This window comes from Oncorhynchus clarkii, chromosome 3 (assembly GCF_045791955.1).
Source record: "Oncorhynchus clarkii lewisi isolate Uvic-CL-2024 chromosome 3, UVic_Ocla_1.0, whole genome shotgun sequence".
NCBI lineage: Eukaryota > Metazoa > Chordata > Actinopteri > Salmoniformes > Salmonidae > Oncorhynchus > Oncorhynchus clarkii.
This window is the reverse complement of record NC_092149.1, coordinates 60,380,895-60,406,037: the sequence shown is the minus strand read 5'-3', so window position 1 is coordinate 60,406,037 and position 25,143 is coordinate 60,380,895. Positions and strand designations below refer to the sequence as shown.

The following is a 25,143-nucleotide window of genomic DNA, read 5'->3' as shown; positions in this document are numbered from 1 at the left end:
TTTCTTCACCATACTTCAACTCACATATGATAGACATCTACAGGACTAGAAAATCAAGGTTTCAAGGAACCACTTTATAAAAATTCTTAGTTCAACATGACATTTGAAGAAGTGAAGCATCATTTTAACCGTTTTTCATTAAGAACATTTCCCCGTCTCTCCCCTTCACTTTCTCTGTGTGTGTGTGTGTGTGTGTGTGTGTGTGTGTGTGTGTCTGGACGATAACATACAGCCAGCCTCCTACTTCATACATGCCCCCGCTCACCCTCATGTTTTTCTTTTTTTGTGGCCTATACAGATTTGATATTTATGAGTATTGAGATGCAAAACTGCATGTATAGGAACACTTATAGATTGTGTACATGTATGAATCCAGTGTTGAGTGTGAATGTATGTTCAAACATGGGTGTATTCATCCGGTATGCTTAGCCTCCGTCCTTGACTCTAGTCCATGTGCATGGCCTACATCGAACCATGTCTGTGTGTGTCAATATGTTCTGACTCCTTCCAAGGCAACCCCCTCCCCCCTCAGTCCCCTGTGTTAACCCTTTGTCTCCCGCTGACTCCCAGGCACCTCTGTGTTTGAAGGTAGACCTGGCTAGATGTACTCTATGGGCCGTGCTCCACTGCTCCCTGCTTGGTTTTTACAGCTCTGGATTAATAATCCAAGTGTTTCAATCCTTTCATATCCACCCATTAATAATCTGAGCTGTGATGTGGCTCACCTGCCTGCCTTCTCATTGATGTGTGTGCCATGATTAGAGATATAGGCTGGGAGCTTGGCAGATCAATACCCTCACACACACACAGAGTATACCAAACATTAAGAACACCATAACTCTAACCAGTCATCAATCCAGTATTATCTGACCTTTTGAGACCCTGACATGTGGATCTATGACACACGTGACCCATAGATCATGTCAGGGTCTCAAAAGGTCAGATGATACTGGATTGATGACTGGTTAGAGTTATGGTGTTCTTACATTTTTCTTCAATCGCTAACAAGCATTGGTCAATACTCAAGTCACTCATAACACACTGACCTAATAAACAGGAACAGGGAGCACTACATAAATTATGAACTTGTCTTTGAAGTTTGAATGATTTGTCACATAAATCAGTATTTCATAGAATAAGAACACATTTTCACTTTATTGACTGTACTAAAGTATATGTAACAAGAATGAATCAGAAATGCAGCTATTTGCTTCAATAGCCTTTATTTTTTCTATATCTTTGCATGTAGAAATTTACTTGTGAAAAATAAAAAGTTGAAACAAAAAACAAATTCCTGAAATTCCAGGGCTCCAATTATAATGACAAAAAAGACTACATTATAGTATAATCACTCATACTGTACAGCACTGTGAGGGTTCTAGTTCTCATCAACATTATAGTATAATCACTCATACTGTACAGCACTGTGAGGGTTCTAGTTCTCATCAACATGTATAGTATAATCACTCATACTGTACAGTACTGTGAGGGTTCTAGTTCTCATCAACATGTATAGTATAATCACTCATACTGTACAGTACTGTGAGGGTTCTAGTTCTCATCAACATGTATAATATAATCACTCATACTGTACAGTACTGTGAGGGTTCTAGTTCTCATCAACATGTATAATATAATCACTCATACTGTACAGTACTGTGAGGGTTCTAGTTCTCATCAACATGTATAGTATAATCACTCATACTGTACAGTACTGTGAGGGTTCTAGTTCTCATCAACATGTATAATATAATCACTCATACTGTACAGCACTGTGAGGGTTCTAGTTCTCATCAACATGTATAATATAATCACTCATACTGTACAGCACTGTGAGGGTTCTAGTTCTCATCAACATGTATAATATAATCACTCATACTGTACAGTACTGTGAGGGTTCTAGTTCTCATCAACATGTATAATATAATCACTCATACTGTACAGTACTGTGAGGGTTCTAGTTCTCATCAACATGTATAATATAATCACTCATACTGTACAGCACTGTGAGGGTTCTAGTTCTCATCAACATGTATAATATAATCACTCATACTGTACAGTACTGTGAGGGTTCTAGTTCTCATCAACATTATAGTATAATCACTCATACTGTACAGTACTGTGAGGGTTCTAGTTCTCATCAACATGTATAGTATAATCACTCATACTGTACAGTACTGTGAGGGTTCTAGTTCTCATCAACATGTATAGTATAATCACTCATACTGTACAGTACTGTGAGGGTTCTAGTTCTCATCAACATGTATAATATAATCACTCATACTGTACAGCACTGTGAGGGTTCTAGTTCTCATCAACATGTATAATATAATCACTCATACTGTACAGTACTGTGAGGGTTCTAGTTCTCATCAACATTATAGTATAATCACTCATACTGTACAGTACTGTGAGGGTTCTAGTTCTCATCAACATGTATAGTATAATCACTCATACTGTACAGCACTGTGAGGGTTCTAGTTCTCATCAACATGTATAATATAATCACTCATACTGTACAGCACTGTGAGGGTTCTAGTTCTCATCAACATGTATAATATAATCACTCATACTGTACAGCACTGTGAGGGTTCTAGTTCTCATCAACATGTATAATATAATCACTCATACTGTACAGCACTGTGAGGGTTCTAGTTCTCATCAACATGTATAATATAATCACTCATACTGTACAGCACTGTGAGGGTTCTAGTTCTCATCAACATGTATAGTATAATCACTCATACTGTACAGCACTGTGAGGGTTCTAGTTCTCATCAACATGTATAATATAATCACTCATACTGTACAGCACTGTGAGGGTTCTAGTTCTCATCAACATGTATAGTATAATCACTCATACTGTACAGCACTGTGAGGGTTCTAGTTCTCATCAACATGTATAATATAATCACTCATACTGTACAGCACTGTGAGGGTTCTAGTTCTCATCAACATGTATAATATAATCACTCATACTGTACAGTACTGTGAGGGTTCTAGTTCTCATCAACATGTATAATATAATCACTCATACTGTACAGCACTGTGAGGGTTCTTGTTCTCATCAACATGTATAATATAATCACTCATACTGTACAGCACTGTGAGGGTTCTAGTTCTCATCAACATGTATAATATAATCACTCATACTGTACAGTACTGTGAGGGTTCTAGTTCTCATCAACATGTATAATATAATCACTCATACTGTACAGCACTGTGAGGGTTCTAGTTCTCATCAACATGTATAATATAATCACTCATACTGTACAGCACTGTGAGGGTTCTAGTTCTCATCAACATGTATAGTATAATCACTCATACTGTACAGCACTGTGAGGGTTCTAGTTCTCATCAACATGTATAATATAATCACTCATACTGTACAGCACTGTGAGGGTTCTAGTTCTCATCAACATGTATAGTATAATCACTCATACTGTACAGCACTGTGAGGGTTCTAGTTCTCATCAACATGTATAATATAATCACTCATACTGTACAGCACTGTGAGGGTTCTAGTTCTCATCAACATTATAGTATAATCACTCATACTGTACAGCACTGTGAGGGTTCTAGTTCTCATCAACATGTATAATATAATCACTCATACTGTACAGTACTGTGAGGGTTCTAGTTCTCATCAACATGTATAGTATAATCACTCATACTGTACAGTACTGTGAGGGTTCTAGTTCTCATCAACATGTATAATATAATCACTCATACTGTACAGCACTGTGAGGGTTCTAGTTCTCATCAACATGTATAATATAATCACTCATACTGTACAGCACTGTGAGGGTTCTAGTTCTCATCAACATGTATAATATAATCACTCATACTGTACAGCACTGTGAGGGTTCTAGTTCTCATCAACATGTATAGTATAATCACTCATACTGTACAGCACTGTGAGGGTTCTAGTTCTCATCAACATTATAGTATAATCACTCATACTGTACAGCACTGTGAGGGTTCTAGTTCTCATCAACATTATAGTATAATCACTCATACTGTACAGCACTGTGAGGGTTCTAGTTCTCATCAACATGTATAGTATAATCACTCATACTGTACAGTACTGTGAGGGTTCTAGTTCTCATCAACATGTATAATATAATCACTCATACTGTACAGCACTGTGAGGGTTCTAGTTCTCATCAACATGTATAGTATAATCACTCATACTGTACAGTACTGTGAGGGTTCTAGTTCTCATCAACATGTATAATATAATCACTCATACTGTACAGCACTGTGAGGGTTCTAGTTCTCATCAACATGTATAATATAATCACTCATACTGTACAGTACTGTGAGGGTTCTAGTCCTCATCAACATGTATAATATAATCACTCATACTGTACAGTACTGTGAGGGTTCTAGTTCTCATCAACATGTATAATATAATCACTCATACTGTACAGTACTGTGAGGGTTCTAGTTCTCATCAACATTATAGTATAATCACTCATACTGTACAGTACTGTGAGGGTTCTAGTTCTCATCAACATGTATAATATAATCACTCATACTGTACAGCACTGTGAGGGTTCTAGTTCTCATCAACATGTATAATATAATCACTCATACTGTACAGTACTGTGAGGGTTCTAGTTCTCATCAACATTATAGTATAATCACTCATACTGTACAGTACTGTGAGGGTTCTAGTTCTCATCAACATGTATAGTATAATCACTCATACTGTACAGTACTGTGAGGGTTCTAGTTCTCATCAACATGTATAGTATAATCACTCATACTGTACAGTACTGTGAGGGTTCTAGTTCTCATCAACATGTATAATATAATCACTCATACTGTACAGCACTGTGAGGGTTCTAGTTCTCATCAACATGTATAATATAATCACTCATACTGTACAGTACTGTGAGGGTTCTAGTTCTCATCAACATTATAGTATAATCACTCATACTGTACAGTACTGTGAGGGTTCTAGTTCTCATCAACATGTATAGTATAATCACTCATACTGTACAGCACTGTGAGGGTTCTAGTTCTCATCAACATGTATAATATAATCACTCATACTGTACAGCACTGTGAGGGTTCTAGTTCTCATCAACATGTATAATATAATCACTCATACTGTACAGCACTGTGAGGGTTCTAGTTCTCATCAACATGTATAATATAATCACTCATACTGTACAGCACTGTGAGGGTTCTAGTTCTCATCAACATGTATAATATAATCACTCATACTGTACAGCACTGTGAGGGTTCTAGTTCTCATCAACATGTATAGTATAATCACTCATACTGTACAGCACTGTGAGGGTTCTAGTTCTCATCAACATGTATAGTATAATCACTCATACTGTACAGCACTGTGAGGGTTCTAGTTCTCATCAACATGTATAATATAATCACTCATACTGTACAGCACTGTGAGGGTTCTAGTTCTCATCAACATTATAGTATAATCACTCATACTGTACAGCACTGTGAGGGTTCTAGTTCTCATCAACATGTATAATATAATCACTCATACTGTACAGTACTGTGAGGGTTCTAGTTCTCATCAACATGTATAGTATAATCACTCATACTGTACAGTACTGTGAGGGTTCTAGTTCTCATCAACATGTATAATATAATCACTCATACTGTACAGCACTGTGAGGGTTCTAGTTCTCATCAACATGTATAATATAATCACTCATACTGTACAGCACTGTGAGGGTTCTAGTTCTCATCAACATGTATAATATAATCACTCATACTGTACAGCACTGTGAGGGTTCTAGTTCTCATCAACATGTATAATATAATCACTCATACTGTACAGTACTGTGAGGGTTCTAGTTCTCATCAACATGTATAATATAATCACTCATACTGTACAGCACTGTGAGGGTTCTAGTTCTCATCAACATGTATAATATAATCACTCATACTGTACAGTACTGTGAGGGTTCTAGTTCTCATCAACATGTATAATATAATCACTCATACTGTACAGCACTGTGAGGGTTCTAGTTCTCATCAACATGTATAATATAATCACTCATACTGTACAGCACTGTGAGGGTTCTAGTTCTCATCAACATGTATAATATAATCACTCATACTGTACAGCACTGTGAGGGTTCTAGTTCTCATCAACCCGTATAATATAATCACTCATACTGTACAGCACTGTGAGGGTTCTAGTTCTCATCAACATGTATAATATAATCACTCATACTGTACAGCACTGTGAGGGTTCTAGTTCTCATCAACATGTATAGTATAATCACTCATACTGTACAGCACTGTGAGGGTTCTAGTTCTCATCAACATGTATAATATAATCACTCATACTGTACAGCACTGTGAGGGTTCTAGTTCTCATCAACATGTATAGTATAATCACTCATACTGTACAGCACTGTGAGGGTTCTAGTTCTCATCAACATGTATAATATAATCACTCATACTGTACAGCACTGTGAGGGTTCTAGTTCTCATCAACATGTATAATATAATCACTCATACTGTACAGTACTGTGAGGGTTCTAGTTCTCATCAACATGTATAATATAATCACTCATACTGTACAGCACTGTGAGGGTTCTAGTTCTCATCAACATGTATAATATAATCACTCATACTGTACAGCACTGTGAGGGTTCTAGTTCTCATCAACCCGTATAATATAATCACTCATACTGTACAGCACTGTGAGGGTTCTAGTTCTCATCAACATGTATAGTATAATCACTCATACTGTACAGCACTGTGAGGGTTCTAGTTCTCATCAACATGTATAATATAATCACTCATACTGTACAGCACTGTGAGGGTTCTAGTTCTCATCAACATGTATAATATAATCACTCATACTGTACAGCACTGTGAGGGTTCTAGTTCTCATCAACATGTATAATATAATCACTCATACTGTACAGCACTGTGAGGGTTCTAGTTCTCATCAACATGTATAGTATAATCACTCATACTGTACAGCACTGTGAGGGTTCTAGTTCTCATCAACATGTATAATATAATCACTCATACTGTACAGCACTGTGAGGGTTCTAGTTCTCATCAACATGTATAGTATAATCACTCATACTGTACAGCACTGTGAGGGTTCTAGTTCTCATCAACATGTATAATATAATCACTCATACTGTACAGCACTGTGAGGGTTCTAGTTCTCATCAACATGTATAATATAATCACTCATACTGTACAGTACTGTGAGGGTTCTAGTTCTCATCAACATGTATAATATAATCACTCATACTGTACAGCACTGTGAGGGTTCAAGTTCTCATCAACATGTATAATATAATCACTCATACTGTACAGCACTGTGAGGGTTCTAGTTCTCATCAACATGTATAATATAATCACTCATACTGTACAGTACTGTGAGGGTTCTAGTTCTCATCAACATGTATAATATAATCACTCATACTGTACAGCACTGTGAGGGTTCTAGTTCTCATCAACATGTATAGTATAATCACTCATACTGTACAGCACTGTGAGGGTTCTAGTTCTCATCAACATGTATAATATAATCACTCATACTGTACAGCACTGTGAGGGTTCTAGTTCTCATCAACATTATAGTATAATCACTCATACTGTACAGCACTGTGAGGGTTCTAGTTCTCATCAACATGTATAATATAATCACTCATACTGTACAGTACTGTGAGGGTTCTAGTTCTCATCAACATGTATAGTATAATCACTCATACTGTACAGTACTGTGAGGGTTCTAGTTCTCATCAACATGTATAATATAATCACTCATACTGTACAGCACTGTGAGGGTTCTAGTTCTCATCAACATGTATAATATAATCACTCATACTGTACAGCACTGTGAGGGTTCTAGTTCTCATCAACATGTATAATATAATCACTCATACTGTACAGCACTGTGAGGGTTCTAGTTCTCATCAACATGTATAATATAATCACTCATACTGTACAGTACTGTGAGGGTTCTAGTTCTCATCAACATGTATAATATAATCACTCATACTGTACAGCACTGTGAGGGTTCTAGTTCTCATCAACATGTATAATATAATCACTCATACTGTACAGTACTGTGAGGGTTCTAGTTCTCATCAACATGTATAATATAATCACTCATACTGTACAGCACTGTGAGGGTTCTAGTTCTCATCAACATGTATAATATAATCACTCATACTGTACAGCACTGTGAGGGTTCTAGTTCTCATCAACATGTATAATATAATCACTCATACTGTACAGCACTGTGAGGGTTCTAGTTCTCATCAACATGTATAATATAATCACTCATACTGTACAGTACTGTGAGGGTTCTAGTTCTCATCAACATGTATAATATAATCACTCATACTGTACAGCACTGTGAGGGTTCTAGTTCTCATCAACATGTATAATATAATCACTCATACTGTACAGCACTGTGAGGGTTCTAGTTCTCATCAACATGTATAATATAATCACTCATACTGTACAGCACTGTGAGGGTTCTAGTTCTCATCAACATGTATAATATAATCACTCATACTGTACAGCACTGTGAGGGTTCTAGTTCTCATCAACATGTATAATATAATCACTCATACTGTACAGCACTGTGAGGGTTCTAGTTCTCATCAACATGTATAATATAATCACTCATACTGTACAGCACTGTGAGGGTTCTAGTTCTCATCAACATGTATAATATAATCACTCATACTGTACAGCACTGTGAGGGTTCTAGTTCTCATCAACATGTATAATATAATCACTCATACTGTACAGTACTGTGAGGGTTCTAGTTCTCATCAACATGTATAATATAATCACTCATACTGTACAGCACTGTGAGGGTTCTAGTTCTCATCAACATGTATAGTATAATCACTCATACTGTACAGCACTGTGAGGGTTCTAGTTCTCATCAACATGTATAATATAATCACTCATACTGTACAGTACTGTGAGGGTTCTAGTTCTCATCAACATGTATAATATAATCACTCATACTGTACAGCACTGTGAGGGTTCTAGTTCTCATCAACATGTATAATATAATCACTCATACTGTACAGTACTGTGAGGGTTCTAGTTCTCATAAACATGTATAATATAATCACTCATACTGTACAGTACTGTGAGGGTTCTAGTTCTGGCAGTCTGGCACACCCTGGCAGTCTTCAGTAGCAGTGTCTCCACACCCTGCCAGTCTTCAGGAGAAGTGTCTCCACACCCTGGCAGTCTTCAGGAGAAGTGTCCCCACACCGTGCCAGTCTTCAGGAGAAGTGTCTCCACACCCTGCCAGTCTTCAGGAGAAGTGTCTCCACACCCGGCCAGTCTTCAGGAGAAGTGTCTCCACACCCTGGCAGTCTTCAGGAGAAGTGTCTCCATACCCTGCCAGTCTTCAGGAGAAGTGTCTCCACACCCTGGCAGTTTTCAGGAGAAGTGTCTCCAGACCCTGGCAGTCTTCAGGAGAAGTGTCCCCACACCCTGCCAGTCTTCAGGAGAAGTGTCTCCACACCCTGGCAGTCTTCAGGAGAAGTGTCTCCACACCCTGCCAGTCTTCAGGAGAAGTGTCTCCACACCCTGGCAGTTTTCAGGAGAAGTGACTCCACACCCTGCCAGTCTTCAGGAGAAGTGTCTCCACACCCTGGCAGTCTTCAGGAGAAGTGTCTCCACACCCTGCCAGTCTTCAGGAGAAGTGTCTCCACACCCTGGCAGTCTTCAGGAGAAGTGTCTCCACACCCTGCCAGTCTTCAGGAGAAGTGTCTCCACACCCTGCCAGTCTTCAGGAGAAGTGTCTCCACACCCTGGCAGTTTTCAGGAGAAGTGACTCCACACCCTGCCAGTCTTCAGGAGAAGTGTCTCCACACCCTGGCAGTCTTCAGGAGAAGTGTCTCCACACCCTGCCAGTCTTCAGGAGAAGTGTCTCCACACCCTGCCAGTCTTCAGGAGAAGTGTCTCCACACCCTGCCAGTCTTCAGGAGAAGTGTCTCCACACCCCGCATTCACGGCATCCATTAAGGACATGTGGTCATGTGGATGGTGGTCATAAACCTTCCACCTCCATGCAGAGAAAAACTCCTCTATGGGGTTTAGGAAGCGGGAGTATGGAGGCAAGGAATAGTACTGACATCCTGGGATGTGCAGTAAACCAGTCTGTGACTGCAGCAGAGTGGTGGAATGCCACATTATCCCACACAACAACAAAGGTAGGGGAGTTTATTGCCCCTCTCTCCTCCGCTGGCACAAGTCGATTATGCAGGTCATCCAGAAAATAAATGAGCCTCTGTATTGTAGGGGCCAATGAGTGGTTTGTGTAACAGCACACCATCATTGGACAGTGCTGCACACATTATGTCAGCTCCTCAGGACTGGGACATCCAGGTCGAATCCAGCTTCATCCACATAGATGAATGTATGTGCAGTTTGCCTGGCTTCCATCTCCATTACTCTATAGAATACAGTAAATCCACAGTTTTACAGTACTTTACATTATGCATAGCTGTGTATGTACCCTGTTAGGTTATTGAACAGACATCTTACCTGGACATATTGATACCAGAGTTCTCTCACACGTTCACCGTTTCTCTTGAAGGGTACAGTGTACAGCTGCTTCCTCCCTATTTAATGTTTCTCTAGGACTCTGGACATTGTCGTTGTGCTGACCGTTTTCACATTCCCAAAAGTAATATTGTCTGCCAGCACTCTGTCCCAAATTGCCCGCAGTTTTATTACATTGTTGCCAATTACCATGTCAACAATGCCAATTTCCTGCGCATCTGATAATATTCTGCCTCTCCGTCCTGTGGGAGGCAACCTTTGGATCCTACTGAAAAACACAAAACAGTCAATATATTTCAAAATGTCAGTACATGTAAAAATGTGAACATACTGTATTGTACTGTAATATGTAGTTCAATTATCATTGAACGACACACATCTCACCTGTTGTTTTTCCGGAAAATCCGTACTGTTAATGCAACTGTTGAACGCTGGAGATTTGGTTGCACCCTTAAACCGGCCACTCTCAGAGAGCGACCATTGTTTACAAAATGGTCAATAATTGTGGCCCTTATCTCGTCAGAGACCACCACTCTTGGTCTTCCTCTCCTTTGTCCTCCACGCAGTCTCCCTCTCCCTGCCACTCTTCTTTCCCCACCAACCCGTCTTCCTTGATTCATGTTTCCAAACTAAATCATTCCGAAGCCGTCCTCTTTTGTGTATTTGGTAACGAGACTAAGAACAGGACACTTGGGTAGGCTTTCAGCTGAAATTACAATCAGCTGTGTTTGGAATGATGAAATATTCTGCTGAGATTTTCTATGTTTCAATCTGGTTACTGCAGAAATGCACAACATTTGCCATCACTCTGTTTTGAATGTGTTTTAACAGTTTTGGAAACAGTGTGTTAGCATTTGAAAACATATGCCGCAAATATATAGTTTTGCAGGTGGTGGAGTATGAATGAGAAAAGAGATCATGGATTTCGGAGAATGTGGTCATTGATGCATTTTGTGTGAAAGCAATGACAAATTATTCACAGTTTGGTCCACATAGACTTCTATTTCGCTGACTGTGGGAAGTTTTGACAATGTGACTTCAGTTTTGACCAATGCACTTTAACAATTGAAAAAAACTGTAATGTGCACACACACACACACACACACACACACACACACACACACACACACACACACACACACACACACACACACACACACACACACACACACTGAGTATACCAAACATTACAAACACCTTCCTAATATTGAGTTGCCCCCCCCCCCCCCCCCTTGCCCTAAGAACAGCCTAAATTCGTCGTGGAATGGACTACTAGGTGTCAAAAGCGTTCCACAGGGATGCTGGCCCAAGTTGATTCCAATGCTTCCCATACTTGTGTCAAGTTGGTTGGATGTCTTTTGGGTGGTGGACCTTGATAGACACAGGAAACTGTTGTCTCAGGTATTAAAAGGCTTACAAATCCTTATTTAACCTGCCTCCATCCCTTCATCTACACTGATTGAAGTGGATATAACAAGTGGCATCACTAAGGCATCATAGCTATCACCTGGATATTCTCTCTCTCGTCCGGCCAAACACAACAGCCTTCTCAAAAAGCCATTGAGTCATACAGAGGGATTTGACAGTCACAGGATGGTGGTGACTGGGCTAAGGCAGTATATTTTAAAAAGTATTGATACATTTGATATCCATGCAATATCCATCCCTCCATCTGTTTATCTGATGGCACCTTTCTATTCTGCCTTAGTGACGTTAGAAATAACTGTTTCCAGCTCAGTCAACCTTCAGCTACAAATCCCCCAGGAGGACCCAGTCAGTCGGTGGCTGCTCAGCGCTATCACCTATCTGTCCCCTTCCATAGTCCCCGGGGGCAGACAGACAGGACTAGACCCACTGGAGCATGATCTCTCTCTCTCTCTCGCTCTCTCTCTTTCTCTCTCTCTCTATGCGTGTGAGAGGAGACAGAAATAATGAATACTTTATAAGACACCAACACACAGAGATAGAAGGAGAGCAAGACTAAGGAAGAGAGTGATGTTTGAAACAGGAGCGAGGAGGAGGATGGAGAAAGAAGTCACAAAGAAAATCTACAGAGGAAGTACAGCAAATTTCCAAAGTACTATTCTTCACTATATTATTCTCAGTGTAATCCCATTGAAAACAAATAGAGATCAAATGCAGTAGGACAAAGATGCATAATTAGACTATCTGAAGCATTTCCACCCATGCCTTCTCATCGTGTCTTAGAGGGACACTGCTCCTACATAATTCTAGGGTCTATTGAACCATGTCCTCTCCCTCACAACCCTCGTTCCATGGACACACATGAATCCCAATAGCCCTAATGCTGAAATGCTATGACAACTCTAGTGCCACTTCCTCTCGCCCTCTCTCTCTCTCTCTCTCTCTGTCTCCCTTTCTTTCTCTCTATGTCTATCTCCCTCTCTCCATACCTGATTAAAGTTATATTCGACGCGGTTCAACTAAATATTCAGTAGTAATCATAAAGCGCATCACTATAGCCCCTGTGCTACAGGACTAACCATTCCAGGCACGAAGACTCACACGTCAGTAGACACAGGAGCTGCTTGCTTATCCCCCCCCGCGAGGGAAGGAGAGAAACAAAGGCTAGAGATGTGCTGTTAGAATCAAGAAAGACACAGACACAAGAGAATATACTGAACAAGAAAAAGGGAATGAATGAAAGAACACATCCTATAGACAGTCACAAAGTATTGACTTGACCTTCCACATGAATAGAGATCATTTGGTATGTTGCTTTGGGGACATATTTAAGGAGATGACTGTGCGTAAATCCCTCTCTCTCTCTGCTCCAGCGACAGACAGATAGACGAAGGTCTGACACACTATGTTGATAGACAGCTCGATGTACTGCTGACTACTCTGCACTATTTACACATTACAATAACATACACATGCACGCAAACACACGCACCCCTTAGAGAAGTGCGTCCTATCCCTCCTATTCCTACAGACACACCTATCGAACCACACACATGATGTGACCCACTGCTTATACAACCACATAACATCTCTATTAAGGCAGCAATACGCTGTACAATCACACGCAGTCTGCAGTAGGCTGAACATATGTCCCTGGCACACTCTGGTCTGTAAAGGACGGCAGCAGAGTGAAAAGTGAAGGGGGATCATGCATCAACGTGAAACCCTACACCAGCAATACTCAAACCAGGGCCTCAAGGTTAGCAACGCTGCTGTTTTTCTTCTTTCCCTGGAAGTAAAGACTCAATCAGTCCCTCATTAGAGGGTAAGGCTTGAAAACCAGCAATGCTACCGACCTCGAGGCCATATAACGCCCTCTTTACATATCATCTTTGAATGATAGTCAAGTGCTGCATGCGGGACATCATCCCCTTTAAATGAGGAAACTAAAGCAGCCATTTTGATGCTAACCGCTAGAGGCTTGACCTTCATCATTACACATGACTATGGGGTATGTTATCACACAATACACTTGGAAGACACAGCTCCCCCTCCATTTATATGTAAATAGATGTGCTTGCTGTGTGTGTTGTTTCATGTTTTTATGTATCACTGGTTTTAAACACTGTATGTGCGTAATGATGATAGGTATGTGTGTGTGAGCCAATACATTAGTCCACGGGAGGGAGCAGAAGTGTGTGTGTTTGTGGGTGATGACGTGAGCTAGAAAAGTGTGTGTGTCTACTGACGTGTGAGTCTTCGTGCCTGGAATGGTTAGTCGTTTAACGCAGGGCCTATAGTGATACGCTGAAGAAGAATATTCATGTTGACAAGGGTTTCATGATTACTACTGTTATTTAGTTGAGGCACGTCGAATATAACTTTAAACGGGTATGTGGATCCAGAGGAAAGAAGAGAAGACTTAGAGAGAAAGAGAAGGAGAGAAAGGGAAAGCAAGACAGAGTAGGAGAGAGAGAGAAAAAGAAAACAGAGACAGAGCGAGAGACAGAGGAAGTGGCACTGGAGTTGTCATAGCATTTCAGCATTAGGGCTATTTGAAATAATGTGTGTGGCCATGGAACGAGGGCTGTGAGGGAGGGGACATGGTTCAATAGACCCTAGAATTATGTAGGAGCAATAATATAATAATATAATAATAAGAATAGACCTGCTTGGTCCAAAGAAACACGAGCAGTGGACATTAGACCGGTTGAAATCTGTCCTTTGGTCAGGAGTCCAAATCTGAGATTTTTGGTTCCAACTGCCGTGTCCTTGTGAGACGCGTGTGGATGAATGGATGATCTCCACATGTGTATTTCCCACAGTGAAGCATGGAGGAGGAGGTGTTATGGCATGGGGCTGCTTTGCTGGTGACACCATCTGTGATTTATTTAGAATTCAAGGCATACTTAACCCGATACGCCATCCCATCTGGTTTGAGCTTAGTGGGACTATCATTTGTTTTACAACAGGACAATGAGCCAACACACCTCCAGGCTGTGTAAGGGCTATTTGACCAAGAAGGAGAGTGATGGAGTGCTGCATCAGATGACCTGGCCTCCACAATCGCCTGACCACAACCCATTTGAGATGGTTTGGGGTGAGTTGGACCGCAGAGTGAAGGAAATGCAGCCAACAAGTGATCAGCATATGTGGGAACTCCTTCAAGACTGTTGGAAAAGCTTTCCAGGTGAAGCTGGTTGAGAGAATGCCAAGATTGTGCAAAGCTGTCATCAAGGCAAGGGTGGCTATTTGAAGAATCTCAAATATACAATATATTATGATTTGTTTAACACTTATTTGGTTACTACATGTGTGTTATTTCATAGTGTTGATGTCTTCACTAGTATTGTACAATGTAGAAAATAGTAAAAATAAAGAAAAACCCTTGAATGAGTGCTCTAAAACTTTTGACCGGTAGTGTACTGAGAAAGGATCCTTTGTCAGTCTGTCACACAGTCAACTCTGTTTGTCTGTGTGGGTGTGTTTGTCTGTGTGGGTGTGTTTGTCTGTGTGGGAGGGGGTACTTGTACATTCATTTGATGTTTCTTTACATGGCCTTGAATGACTTTTCCAACTGACAATAATTCATAATTCTGAGCGTAGTTACCCTAATCAACTTCAACATTTCAATATGTCATTGCAGTAATACTAATAGACCCCTTCTTCAACACAAGTCATAATCTGCAACAAGATATCACAGTCTCATGTCATTTCTTGACGTCCTTGGACAAACATCTATTTTTGCCTAGTAACTCACTTAATTTCATCCTGATTGGTTAAGTTAAGGGTTAGGGTTTGGGATAGGGTTAAAATAAGAATAACTCTAGGGTTAAGATCAGGCAATAATTCCGATTGGTTAACAGTTCAGGCATTCATTCTGATTGGTTAAGTTAAGGATTAAGGTTTGGGATAGGGTTAAAACAGAAAAACACCTCCAGGTTAAGTTTAGCTATTAATTAAGACTGGCCTTGCTAACTCATTGTGGATGGATGGCTCAGTGGTCTAAGCAGTGAGCTCCAACTCCATAGACTGCTGGTTTAATTCCAGCTCCTGGCACTTGTTTTGAGTTGTTTTTTTTTGCCCCTAGTGAATGGTTTTGACAGCTTCTCCTGACATCATGGGGACCTGCAAAAATGCCACATTTCTACTTGAATCTGGAGTGATCTCTCTGGTCATAATATAGCCTAGTTCCCATCAATACAGATCAGCCTGTAGATATAAGATATGAGATATTTACTTATATGATGCACCAGCTGCTTGATACTGTAAAGGTTAACTAGATTTAAACTGGTATAGATTGGGGTTAGGGGGTTTCCAATCCAGTGCTCCCCTGTATTTCAACCTGGACTCAGGGGTACACGTAACATAGTAAATGTAAACCGATTTACAGTTCGAACAATATGTTACGAATTTTCAAAACGTGTGACATTCCAATTTGTTGTGACTAACATTAGCTAGGTGGTTAACACTAACGTTAGCTAGGTGGCTATCGTTAGCTAGGCTAGGGGTTAGGGGTAAGTTTAGGGTTAGGGGAAGGATTAGGTAACATGCTAAGTAGTTGCCAAAGTAGCTAAAAAGGAATGAGTATTTGCAAAGTTTCTAATTAGCTAAAATGCTAAAGTTGTCTGTGATGAGATTCAAACACGCAACCTTTGGGTTGCTAGACATTTGTGTTTTACGCCTACCCATCCACCCTGACCAACCACCTTACTTTAGTCTAATACCAAACGTAACATATCATACTAATCTGGGTGTCCCGGATATATGTTTACTATGCTACGTCTAGTCTATGAGACCAGGCTGTGTAATTCACTGCAAATGCATGTGTATTGTGTGATTGTTTAGAAAACAAAAGCAGGTCGGTTAGAATGTGTATGTCATCAGGTATATGCACTTATGTGTGTGTGCCTGTGTGCGTGTGTACATGTGTGCCTGCGTGCGTGAGTCTGTGTGCCCTATGTCTCCTTACCTAGTATAGCCAGCACAGTGTTGTCCTTCAGCACCTCCATGGACCCGGAGCAGACAAAGTAGATGGCCTGCAGGGCGTCTCCCTGGCGGATGAGGAACTCTCCCGGGGCGCAAAACGACGTCTTGATGATGAGGGACAGGGAGCGCAGACACCCCCTACTGGCCGACTCAAACAGCGGCAGCTGCAGCAGCTCCTTATTCAGGTGCATGGCGATGTCCGCCCTCAACTCATCTGGGAAGTCCTTCAACAACTAGAGAGAATGGGGGATGAGAAAGAGAGAATAAAAGATGAGAGATAGAGTTTGGACAGAGAGGATTGATAGGTGAGAGAGAAAGTTGAAGAGGTAGAATAGGGGGAAGAAAGAGAGGCAAAACAAGTTATTGAATTGAGAGAAGAATCAATACAGGAGGAATTAAATTGTTTTATTTATTAATTGAATTTTTTAAATTTTACCCCTTTTTCTCCCCAATTTCGTGGTATCCAATTGTTGTAGTAGCTACTATCTTGTCTCATCGCTACAACTCCCGTACGGGCTCGGGAGAGACGAAGGTTGAAAGTCATGCGTCCTCCGATACACAACCCAACCAAGCCGCACTGCTTCTTAACACAGCGTGCATCCTACCCGGAAGCCAGCCGCACCAATGCGTCGGAGGAAACACTGTGCACCTGACCACCTTGGTTAGCGCACACTGCGCCCGGCCCGCCACAGGAGTCGCTGGTGCGCAATGAGACAAGGACACCCCTACCGACCAAGCCCTCCCTAACCTGGGCGACGCTAGGCCAATTGTGCGTCGCCCCACGGACCTCCCGGTCGCGGCCGGTTATGACAGAGCCTGCTTAGTCCACTGTTGTTATAACCCACCTCGCTGACGTCGATGCCATTGTTAACAGACCAGGTTGTCTGGAAGCACTCCAGCATACGTTGCTCCAGGGCTTTGGGCAGGCGGTGGACCCTGATGAAGTCCTTCAGGTCCTTGGTACGGGTGTGGTAGAGGGAGCGCCGAGAGTACATCCTCTGAATGATGGCAGTCACGTTACCAAACACCACCGCATGCATCAGGGCTGGTGGCAAAGGGACAGGGAGAGGTTAGTGTGTGTGTGTTGCTGCGTGTGGAGGGGGGAAGTGGGGGTGGGGGGTGTGTAAGTGTGTGTGTGTGTGTGTGTGTGTGAGAGTGTGTGTCTGTGTGCGTGAGTGTGTCTTCAACGTAAGAATCAGTCATAGATAATACTTAATGATACAAACAGAAAATAGTTTCACATACAAGATACATATACCAGATGCACAACAATCATCTACACCAAGCCCAGGAAGATCAGACAGTAATCTGTTACAGCCATACTGTATCTACAGAAGGTATATTGCTCATGTAACAGTGTTACTTCCGTCCCTCTCCTCGCCCTAACCTGGGCTTCAACCAAGGACCCTCTCAACACATCAACAACTGCCTCCCACGAAGCATCATTACCTATCGCTCCACAAAAGCCACGGCCCTTGCAGAGCAAAGGGGAAACAACTACTTCAAGGTCTCAGAGCAAGTGACGCCACGGATCGAAATGCCACTAGCGCGCACCGCTATCTAGTTAGCCACACCGGTTACACTCACAGCGTTTAAATAGCATACCCCTGCCAAAATAGAGGTCTAATCGCACTGCCTCTCTCTCTCTCCCTTTTCTTTCTTATCTCTTTCTTTCCTGCTTATCCTTCTCTCTGTGTGTCTGATTACAGCTCTGCTCTTTCTACCACCCCCTCTTCCATCGCTCTCTCTCTCTCCACACACACACACACACGCACACACACACTTTTGTTTTACTATCCTTGTGGGGACCAAAACATTTATTCCCTTTCAAAATCATATTTTCCCTAACCCTAAGCCTAACTCTAATGCTAAACCTAAACCAAACCTTAAATCTAACTCTAACCCTAATTGTAACCCTAAGCCTAACCCCTAAGCCTAAAATAGCCTTTTTACTTGTAGGGTCTGGGGAAATGTTCCTTGTTTTACTACCCTTGTGAGGACTTCTGGTCCCCACAAGGATAGTTAAACCAAACCACACACACTGCACTGATGGCACAGAACAATTTGACTCTGCGTGATTGTGTGGGTGGTTGCTTTTGGAGGTTTGCTAGGATGGGTATGTGTGTCTCCAGTGACTGAGGTTGAGAGTGTGTGTAAGTCTGATAGAAGGGGCCACTGACAAGGGTGCTGTGACTGTGTGTACATGGATGGTTAAATATCAGAGCCAACTGAAGCAGACACATTGAAGGGGCCCATTCTAAGAACTCTCTCCTGACCGATTAGACAATCAGTGAGTTCCTCAGTCCTATGATCCTAGATGGTCATATCATTCTTATTGTGTAACAGTCTGGTTCTGGGTAGACAGGTTGTTGTTTCTCCCTGTGAGGATGAAGCTCTCTAATATTCTCCGTCTGTCTGGCACATCGCCACGGTTACCTGTAGGACTATAGCCAGCTTATCTGTATTTAAACCGTGTTTAAACTTCAACTCTCCAGGCAAAGAAGGTTAAATGTGCCTATTTTGACATGTTCCAATGAGACAATTTTGGGCAGGATGTATGAGTGTTTTGTGCTGTGTTTGTGTGCGCACACATTAAATGTGTATGGATGTGTTACTTTCAGTGTTGAGCAGTGTCTTTTTTAAGTGTATGAATCTGTGTCTGTGTTGACATTAGAGAGTGTGTTAATGTGTGGATGGCATTTCAGCTGTCAGCTGGCTGGGACAGTAATGGCACAGTGCTATGCTCTGGTGACAAGCCTGTGTGTGTGTGTGTGTGTGTCTGTCTGTCCGCCCGTCCGTCTGCCTGTCTGCCTGTCTGTCTGTGTAGCCTCCACACTTAATTACAGCACTTTAATTGCACCGAGGCTTAAGAATATACCCTCCTCCTCTTTCTCTTTACTGCCCCCCTCTTATTGAAGAAGCACCATACTGGACATCTGGAATGGGGTCAATTTGTTACACCACCCTGCCTGCGTGTTGAATGGCACCATATTTCCTATATTGTGCACCTTTGACCAGAGCCCATAGGGATGGCTGAAAGTAGTGGACTATGTGGAATAGGGTGCCATTTGGGATACATTCATAGACATTCACCACTATCAAGTTACATCATTGACAGTTGTTCCATTTGCAAGAAGCCCTGGGGAAAGCAGGTTGCTGCGAACACGTTTCTGTTTTTTCATGTAAGCTAATAATATGCAGACAGTTTCCATTTGAACCATTTATTATGAACTAGTCTACCAGGCATGAACTAAAATGAACCAACCAACTCCAAAATGCGACAAGGAGTGGGCTTGATCACTGTGATGTGGCCTCATGGGAGATGTAGTCTAAGGATCAGTGGGGAACTGTAAGGGCCTTCAGCACAAAAGGATTCATAATGATTTATATTTTTGTATTTAAATTTCATTGTAATTTCTATTTAATCTTTTCTTCAATTTAAACGACATTCTATTTAATTTCTTCAGTTTGAGTTGGAAAGGGAACGGTTAACACTGAACATAAACAAAATCCAATTAGAATTGTTCTTTGGTGGTCTCTGGGGAGAAAAATCTAGCTAGCCATTGGCTAGGCCCTCAGAAGCTAGGCGGAATGCATCTGCATTCAACTGTATTAGGGCAGAATTTTGGAGTGACAGAGAAATCAACCAATCACATTTTGCAATGGGTGGGACAGTTTTTTTCTACTTCCGCCTTCACGAAGGCCTAGACAAGTCACTGCTGAGTGCGAGCGGTATCCTAGTTTGAGTTTTTTTTTAGGGGGTAGATTAGCTGTAATATTGCAGATAGAGTTGTAGTCGGAAGTTTACATACACTTAGGTTGCAGTCATTAAAACTCGTTTTTCAACCACTCCACACATTTCTCATTAACAAACTACAGTTTTGGCAAATCGGTTAGGACATCTACTTTGTTCATGACACAAGTAACTTTTCCAACAATTGTTTACAGACATATTATTTCACTCATAATTAACTGTATCACAATTCCAGTGGGTCAGAAGTTTACATACACTAAGTTGACTGTGCCTTTAAACAGCTTGGAAAATTCCAGAAAATGATGTCATGGCTTTAGAAGCTAGGCTAATTGATAGTCTAATTGACATCACTTGAGTCAATTGGAGGTGTACCTGTGGATGTATTTCAAGGCCTACCTCCAAACTCAGTGCCTCTTTGCTTGACATCATGGGAAAATCAAAAGAAATCAGCCAAGACCTCAGAAAAACAATTGTAGACCTCCACAAGTCTGGATCATCCTTGGGAGCAATTTCCAAATGCCTGAAGGTACCACATTCATCTGTACAAACAACAGTATGCAAGTATAAACACCATGGGACCACACAACCGTCATACCGCTCCTAGAGATGAACGTATTTTGGTGCGAAAAGTGCAAATCAATCCCAGAACAACAGCAAAGGCACTTGTGAAGATGTTGGAGGAATCAGGTACAAAAGTATCTATATCCACAGTAAAACAAGTCCTATATCAAACATAACCCGAAAGATCACTCAGCAAGGAAGAAACCACTGCTCCAAAACCGCTATAAAAAAGCCAGACTACGGTTTGCAACTGCACATGGGGACAAATATCGTATTTTTATGGAGAAATGTCCTCTGGTCTGATGAAACAAAAATAGAACTGTTTGGCCAGTGACCATCACTATGTTTGGAGGAAAAAGGGGGAGGCTTGCAGGCTGAAGAACACCATCCCAACCGTGAAGCACAGGGTGGCAGCATCATGTTGTGGCGGTGCTTTGCTGCAGGAGGGACTGGTTGCACTTCACAAAATAGATGGCAAATGGGTCTTCCAAATACGAATTGAATGTTTGTAAACTTCTGACCCACTGGGAATGTGATGAAAGAAATACTATTATTATTCTGTTATTCTATTATTCTGACATTTCACATTCTTAAAATAAAGTGGTGATCCTAACTGACCTAAGACAGGGAATTTTAAATGTCAGGAATTGTGAAAAACTGAGTTTAAATGTATTTGGCTAAGATGTATGCAAACTTCCGACTTTAAACTAAACACTCTAATGTACTTGTCCTCTTGCTCAGTTGTGCACCGGGGCCTCCCACTCCTCTTTCTATTCTGGTTAGAGCCAGTTTGAGGCGGTTCTGTGAAGGGAGTAGTACACAGTGTTGTACGAGATCTTCAGTTACTTGGCAATTTCTCGCACAGAATAGCCTTCATTTCTCAGAACAAGAATAGACTGATGAGTTTCAGAAGAAAGTTCTTTGTTTCTGGACATTTTGAGCCTGTAATCGAACCCACAAATGCTCATGCTCGAGATATTCAACTAGTCTAAAGAAGGCCAGATGTATTGCTTCTTTAATCAGAACAGCAGTTTTCAGCTATTCTAACATAATTGCAAAAGGTTTTTTTAATGATCAATTAGCTAATCCAAGTTTATCATTTTAAAGGCTAACACAACGTGCCATTGGAACACAGGAGTGATGGTTTCTGATAATGGGCCTCTGTACGCCTATGTAGATATTCCATAAAAAATCTGCCGTTTCCAGCTACAATAGTCATTTACAACATTAACAATGTCTACACTGTATTTCTGATCAACTTGATGTTATTTTATTGGACAAAAATGTGCTTTTCTTTCAAAAACAAGGACATTTCTAAGTGACCCCAAACTTTTGAATGGTAGTGTACAGTATATGTCCACACTATGAAGTTGGATTAGTACTGTGAAATTGTGAAAATAATGTCAATTTCGTTTTAGTGAAATAAATGTTTGAAAAGACTGCCTGAAATTCAGCCAGCCTGTTTCGGTGGGATGGAGTTTTGGCCTGCTTGGCGTCCTCATAAGTTAATAGACCAATGACAAAGAAAAAAGTTCCAAACCAGCTAGTTTCCCTTCCCCACTCAGACCACTCCCAGACAAAAAGTCTTGCTTGAGAAATTGCTCTTTACCAAGATGCGATTTTTGTTTATTTTTGACCATTTTAAAGAAAAACATTTTTACCCAGATGTTAAAGGCTGCATTGGGCTTTTCATGTCGCCCTTCAAGGTGAACTTTAAAAGTAAAGTTTAAGATGATCATCATTTGGTGAGTGGCAGTGGCACCCGCTTGCTGTTAGGTATCTCTTTGTAAATATTGCGTTTGAAACATTGTTGCATTTAACCTTTACATCACCGGTTACTTGGTGTGCTGAACAAGATAAAATATGTTTGCAATGGGAAGTAATAGCTGTACATTTCGATTTGGAAATGCTTAATGGTTGTATTTTTGTTATTATCGCAGGGGCCTCCTGGATTATTGTAAATGGGCTGTTTTTACAGTAGGCTATGCTGTGTGTGACTGCTCTCTTTCTATTGGCCGTGTCTATGTGATTTACTAAAAGGGTTTCTCTCCTGCACGGAGCGTGTAGAATACGGTCGCTTTCCATTCAGCACCACGAGCCTTTTACCTTTGATGTGTCACTGTTGTCATCGCTAGGCTATTGGTGATAGTGATAGTGTTAGGCTACTGTAGGATGTTTAAACTGTTGTTGTTGTTGTTGCTCGTCGCATTATTCCATGCAGGGCTTGTGCGTGACAGCCCAATGCGTGGCTCAGGCCTGTAATGATTAATTCATGATGTCATCAAAAATCATTGCTACTCAAATCACATTTTAATTGTCAAATGCTTCGTAAACAACAGATGGAGACTGACAGTGAAATGCTTATTTGCGGGCCCTTCCCAACAATGCAAATAAAGAATTATAAAAAATTATAATAATAGAAAAAAAATGGTAACACAATGACAAAATACAAAATGAGCAATGATAGCTTGGCAAAATACACGGGGTAACAGTACCGAGTTGAGGTGCAAGGGTACAAGGAAATGGAGGTACATATGTACAGTGCATTCAGAAAGTATTCAGAACCCTTGACTTTTTCCACATTTAGTTTAAGTTCAATCTTATTCTAAAATGTATGAAATTGTTTTTGTTTACCTCATCAATCTACACACAATACCCCGTAATGACAAAGCAAAATCTTTTTTGGGAAAATTTTGCAAATATATTAAAAACGGAAATTTCACATTTACATAAGTACTCAGACCCTAGTACTATGTTGAAGCAAATTTGGCAGCGATTACAGCCTTGAGTCTTCTTGAGTACGACGCTACAAGCTTGGCACACCTATACTTGGGGAGATTCTCCCATTCTTCTCTGCAGATCCTCTCAAGCTCTGACTGGTTAGATGGGGAGAGTTGCTGCACAGCTATTTTCAGGTATCTCCAGAGATGATCAAATGGGTTCAAGTCCGGGCTCTGGCTGGGCCACTCAAGGACATTGTTGCGAAGCCACTCATACGTTGTCTTGGCTGTGTGCTAAGGGTCGTTGTCCTGTTGGAAGGTGAACCTTTGCCCCAGTATGAGGTCCTGAGCACTCTGGAGCAGGTTTCTTCCATTTAAGAATGATGGAGGCCACTGTGTTCTTGGGGACCTTCAATGCTGCAGAAATCTTTTGGTACCCTTCCCCAGACCTGTGCCTCGACACAATGCCTACTGACAATTCATTCGACCTCATGGCTTGGTTTTTGCTCTGACATGCACAGTCAACTGTGGGATCTTTTATAGACAGATGTGTGCATTTCCAAATCATGTCCAATGAATTTAATTTACCACAGGTAGAATCCAATCAAGTTGTTGAAACATCTCAAGGATGATCAATGGAAACAGGATGCAACTGAGCTCAATTGTGAGTCTCATAGCAAAGGGTCTGAATACTAATGTAAATAAGGTATTTCTGTTTTTATTTTTAATACATGCGCAAAAATGTCTGCAAAAAATGTTTTCACTTTTCATTATGGTGTATTGTGTGCAGATTGATGAGGAAAAAATATTTAGAATAAACAAAACAAAATGTGGAAAACGTCAAGGGGTCTGAATACTTTCCAAATGCACAGTTGAGCTCAGTTGAAGTCGGACGTTTACATACACCTTAGCCAAATACATTTAAACTCAGTTTTCACAATTCCTGACATTTAATCCTAGTAAAAAATTCCCTGTCTTAGGTCAGTTAGGATCACCACTTTATTTTAAGAATGTGACATGTTAGAATAATAGTAGAGAGAATTATTTGTTAAGTTTTTATTTCGTTCATCACATTCCCAGTGGGTCAGAAGTTTACATACACTGAATTATTATTTGGTAGCATTGCCTTTAAATTGT

The 25,143-nt window shown here is 40.9% G+C and overlaps 1 protein-coding gene across 1 annotated transcript in view; it reads right to left on the bottom strand.

Annotated features, from left to right (window-relative positions):
- The window catches only part of LOC139406062 (voltage-gated delayed rectifier potassium channel KCNH8-like), a 190,651-nt gene that overhangs the window by 8,938 nt on the left and 156,570 nt on the right, over positions 1 to 25,143 (bottom strand). The window contains exons 9-10 of the mRNA XM_071148525.1: positions 17,817 to 18,016; positions 16,955 to 17,204 (exon numbers count right to left, since the gene is read on the bottom strand). Coding sequence (XP_071004626.1) covers positions 16,955 to 17,204; positions 17,817 to 18,016 — 450 coding nt within the window. The remainder of the gene's footprint in view (positions 1 to 16,954; positions 17,205 to 17,816; positions 18,017 to 25,143) is intronic.